Source organism: Rhagoletis pomonella, unplaced genomic scaffold (genome assembly GCF_013731165.1).
Source record: "Rhagoletis pomonella isolate Grant_MI unplaced genomic scaffold, Rhpom_1.0 Rhpom_scaffold_00009, whole genome shotgun sequence".
NCBI classification, from domain to species: domain Eukaryota; kingdom Metazoa; phylum Arthropoda; class Insecta; order Diptera; family Tephritidae; genus Rhagoletis; species Rhagoletis pomonella.
This window is the reverse complement of record NW_023458563.1, coordinates 26,744,401-26,749,614: the sequence shown is the minus strand read 5'-3', so window position 1 is coordinate 26,749,614 and position 5,214 is coordinate 26,744,401. Positions and strand designations below refer to the sequence as shown.

General features: G+C 45.0%; 1 protein-coding gene across 1 annotated transcript in view; it reads left to right on the top strand.

The window, feature by feature from the left end:
- LOC118745468 overlaps positions 1–5,214 on the top strand; it is a gene marked incomplete at its 3' end in the record, with an annotated part of 5,959 nt that extends 745 nt beyond the window's left edge. Inside the window, 2 exon segments of the mRNA XM_036478915.1 lie at positions 4,900–5,030; positions 5,098–5,214. Coding sequence (XP_036334808.1) covers positions 4,900–5,030; positions 5,098–5,214 — 248 coding nt within the window.

The window sequence follows — 5,214 nt, the reverse complement described above, 5'->3', positions numbered from 1 at the left end:
AAAAACCGAAATAATGCATGCATGCACAGTTTCGGTTGAAAACCGAAATAATGCATATGAAAAACCCGAAGCAATGCATACATGCACAGTTTCGGTTGAAAACCGAAATAATGCATATGAGAAAATACCGAAATTATGCATATGCATACTTTCGTTTTAAAAGCGAAATAATGCATATGAAAAAAACGAAGTAATGCATACATGCACAGTTTCGGTTTAAAACCGAAATAATGCATTTGGTAAAAACCGAAATAAAGCATACATGCACAGTTTTGGTTGAAACCGAAATAATGTCTAAATGCACAGTTTCCATATGCGCAATTTCGGTGCCCCGTTTTTTCTAATGGCAGTGTCGCGTGTGTGCCTAAGCATGGAGGAAGCGGTGCATAAATGAGGTCTTCCAGTATTTTTTGCCAGATACTTTCTATATTAACCAAGTATGTATATTCCATGATAAAAATATAGTAAGGTAGAACCGCTGAGAGTCACTTTTAAAATTCTTGACGTTTCCAAACAATTTAATTTTTAAATTTACTCACAAACTCACACACACATTTTCATTTTCAATCTCAAGCAACAACAATTTCGAACAATTTCATTTTTTCTTTTCACTTTTATATGATTTTAAAATGTTGGCAAACTTAAAAAAAAAAATCGTGGCCGACAAATTGAGAGAACGGTTCTACCTTGCTATATTTTTATATCATGGTATATTCTATATACAAATTCGTTATCAATGTCGGATTCAGAACTTAATTCAATTGTTTCCATCTTGCTTGGTTCCCATCGATTTTCACTGATGTAGACATCAGCACGGCATCGTAAACGAGTGCAAGGGAGAGCATGTACGGCCTGGCTTACTATCTGTTTATAAATATCTGTATTCGTATGGAATAATAGCTTATGCCGGAAGGCTGGCTTTAGTATAATGAACCATTCGCAGCATACGATTGCGAATGACTCACTAGCGCCAAGCCGTTGAGGAACTCTTGGCAAATAAACGTGAAAGAAATAGTTCCGATACCAGCAAGTCAATATTCTAAATAAGTACCTAAGGAGGAGATTATGAATTCGTCGGAATATTTTTTGTATGTATGTTACCGCATAATTTTGGACCATGTTAAGCAATTTCTATAATTCATTTTTTTAAAGGAAGGGGTTGCACCTCAGAGGTGAACCCATACTAATTTGGTTTATATCCGATCATTGGATCATGACGGTATTCTTAAATTTGTATATGAGAATTCAAGTCGGTTGTGTTTTTTGCTTAAAAATTAATTGGTTTTTTTTTTTTAAATAACTTGAAGAGAAATAATACATTTATTGGCTGTGTATGTGATAAGAAATTATTTCATTCAGTGCACACATTTAGATATACCACCACCTCAGAAAGGCCGAACCATAACCAATTTGTTTTTTGAGATAATTCTGGTAACTTCTTCTTCTTCTTATTTTGGCGCTGTAACCGCCTAAGCGTTTTTGGCCGAGTTCAGCAAAGCACGCCAGTCGTTTCTCCTCTGTGCCAACTGACGCCAATTGGAAACGCCAAGTGAAGCCAAGTCCTTCTCCACCTGATCTTTCCATCGCAGTGGGGGCCTCCCTCTTCCTCTGCTACCACCAGCGGGTTCCGAGTTGAGCTGGAGCGTCGGTGTCCATTCGAACGACATGACCAAGCCAGCGGAGCCGCTGTATTTTAATTCGCTGTACTATGTCCATATCGTTGTAAAGCTCATACAGCTCATCGTTCCATCGTCTGCAGTACTCGCCGTCGCCAACGCGTAAAGGCCCGTAAATCTTCCGCAAAATCTTTCTCCCAAACACTCCAAGAGCCGCCTCATCGGATGTTGTCATTGTCCATGCTTCTGCGCCATATACCAGCACAGGAATGATGAGTGACTTATAGAGCGCGGTTTTCGTACGTCGAGAGAGGACTTTACTCCTGAATTTCCTACTCAGTCCAAAGTAGCACTTGTTGGCAAGAGTGATTCTACGTTGGATTTCAATGCTGACATTATTATCGGTGTTAATGCTGGTTCCCAAGTAAACGAAATTCTCTACTTTCTCGAAATTGTAACTGCCAACAGTGACGTGGGTGCCAAAACACGAATGTGCTGACTGATTGTTTGATGACAGGAGATACTTCGTCTTGTCCTCGTTTACCACCAGACCCATTCACTTTACTTCCCTATCCAACTTGGAAAAGGCAGAACAGACTTCGCGGTTTTTGTTAGCGATGATGTCGATGTCATCGGCATAAGCCAGCAATTGCACGCTCTTGTAGTAAATTGTTCCTGAGCGGTTCAGTTCTGCAGCTCTTATTATCTTCTCCAACATCAGATTAAAGAAGTCACATGAAAGGGAGTCGCCCTGTCTGAAACCCCGTTTTGTGGCGAACGGCTCGGAGAGGTCTTTTCCAATTCTGACGGAGCTGGTCGTATTGTTCAACGTCATTTTACACAGCCGTATGAGTTTTGAGGGGATGCCAAATTCAGACATAGCGGCGTATAGGTAACTCCTTTTAGTGCTGTCAAAAGCGGCTTTAAAGTCGACAAATAGGTGGTGAGTGTCGATCCTTTTCTCGCGGGTCTTTTCCATTTGCCAGGTCTAAAGCCACACTGATAAGGCCCAATCAGTTCATTGACGGTGGGCTTCAGTCTTTCACACAATACGCTCGATAAGACCTTGTAACCTATGCTTAGAAGGCTGATCCCGCGGTAGTTGGCGCGAATGGCGGGGTCACCTTTCTTTTGGATTGGGCAGAGCACACTTAAATTCCAGTCGTCGGGCATGCGTTCATCTGACCATATTCTGCATAAGAGTTGATGCATGCACCTTATCAACACCTCGCCGCCGTACTTGAATAGCTCAGCTGGCAGGCTGTCAGCTCCAGGAGCTTTGTTGTTTTTCAGCCGCGTTATTGCTATAGGTACCTCGTCATAGTCAGGCGGTGGAACGTCGACTCCGTCATCATCGACTGCGGGCTCGGGTTCTTCTTCTCCACAACTTTCCGTGCTGCTACCATTTAGTAGGGCGGAAAAGTGTTCCCTCCATAATTTAAGTGCGCCCTGGACATCAGTTACTAGGTCGCCATTATTGTTCTTACAGGAGTGCGCCCCGGTCTTTAAACCTTCCATAAGTCGCCTAACTCTCTGGTAAAATTTTCGGGCATTCCTCCTGTTGGCCAGCATTTCAAGCTCTTCGCACTCATGTATTTCGGCCTCTCTCCTCTTGTTGCGGCAAATACGTCTCGCTTCCCTCTTCAGATCCCTATAGCGGTCCCACATAGAGCGCGTTGCGCCCGATCGCAGCGTGGCCCTGTAGGCGGCATCTTTTTTCTCTGTAGCTTCCTGACACTCCTCATCGTACCAGTTGTTCTTTCGGGCTCGCTGAAATCCGACTACTTCTTCGGCGGCGGTACTTAATGAGCGGGAAATGTGGTTCCACTGCTCGCATATGTCGGCTTGTTGAAGAGTGCTCTCTGAGAGCAGGTGTCAGAGTCTAGTAGCGAAAGCGCTGGCTGTCTGTTGTGATTGCAGATTTTCGACGTTAAGCTTTCCTTGCATATTTGGGCGCACATTTTTTGCTGCACAGAGGCGGGTGCGTATCTTGGCTGCAACAAGATAGTGGTCCGAGTCGATGTTTGGGCCTCGGAGTGTGCGTACGTCTAAAACACTGGAAGCGTGCCTTCCGTCTATCACCACATGATCGATTTGGTTTCTCGTTTTTCGATCCGGAGCTTCATGGATCTTTTTATACTTGAACCTAGTACTGCGTACTACCATGTTTCGGGCCCCGGCAAAGTCGATCAGCCTCAATCCGTTGTCGGACGTTTCGTCGTGGAGGCTGAATTTTCCGACGGTGGTTCCAAAGATCCCTTCCTTGCCCACCCTGGCATTGAAGTCGCCAAGCACGATTTTGATATCATGATGGGGGCAGCGCTCGTACGTGCGCTCCAAGCGCTCATAGAAGAGATCCTTAGATGTCTCATCCTTCTCTTCCGTCGGGGCATGGGCGCAGATGAGCGAGATGTTGAAGAATCTCGCTTTGATGCGGATTGTGGCTAGACGCTCGTCCACCGGGGTGAACGACAGTACTCGGCGACGGAGTCTCTCTCCCACCACAAATCCAACACCGAATTTGCGCTCCTTTACATGGCAGCTGTAGTAGACGTCGCAAGGCCCCAGACATTGTTTGCTTTGCCCCGTCCAACGCATTTCTTGGATGGCAGTGATGGCAGCTTTTGTCCTTACGAGGACATCAATCAGCCGGGCACCTTCCCCATTAAGGGTCCGGACATTCCAGGTGCATGCCCTCAAATCGTAGTCCTTTACACGTTTGCCGTGGTCGTCATCATAAGGGGGATCTCATCCGAGGCTTTGCCTTGCTTCTTCACTGGAAGTAGTTTTTACGTGGCGGGTCCCAAGCCCAGCGCACAACCCATTGCTGGGACGGGAGTGGTTTCGCAACCAAATACATGTTTATATAGCGAGCCGCTTGCTCCAAGCAGACACCCGCTTGCAGCCGCACCTACTGGTGAACAGACGCTGCAGACTTCAGTGAGCCCTTAAACCGAATAAGTCAGAGTGGCCCCACCGAAGCTCCCTCTCTTTCTGCCGTGACCTAAGTCTCCACTCGGATTGGTTACCGCATCTCGCACATAGGTTGCTCACGTTGCCCAGAGTGCGCGAACGAGGACGCAAGAGTCGGGATTGAGTATAGCCATGCAACTGTAACTGCATACCCAGCGCAACGACTATACCCCATTGCACTCCCTGGTAATTTCTGGTAACTGGTCCAACAAATAAGATTTCAACCATATTTGGGCTTAGGAGAAATGCATCTAAAAACTTACACTGAATTTAATTAAATGTAATCCAAATTCTATTTTTTCCTTTACAGATCAGAGAAACAAAAACAGGGAACAACAGGTGGATCACCGCCAGAGTGGGATCTTTTTAAAGACATGCAGGCTTTGTTGGCTCCCTATAAAAGCTATCACCCCGAGGGTTTAGTGATGGATAACATAAATAGTAAGTACAACAATCCTTTAATTAACTATTTTATTAAAAATATTTATTAATTTATATCTTCTTTAAGATCTAAATTCTTCAATTATATCCGCACCGTTGTCGCCAATTTCTGAACCATTTCCATCACCGCCCATATCCGTTACTTCGCCGTCCACGTCACCTTCCATAGCCACACCGCTGCCAT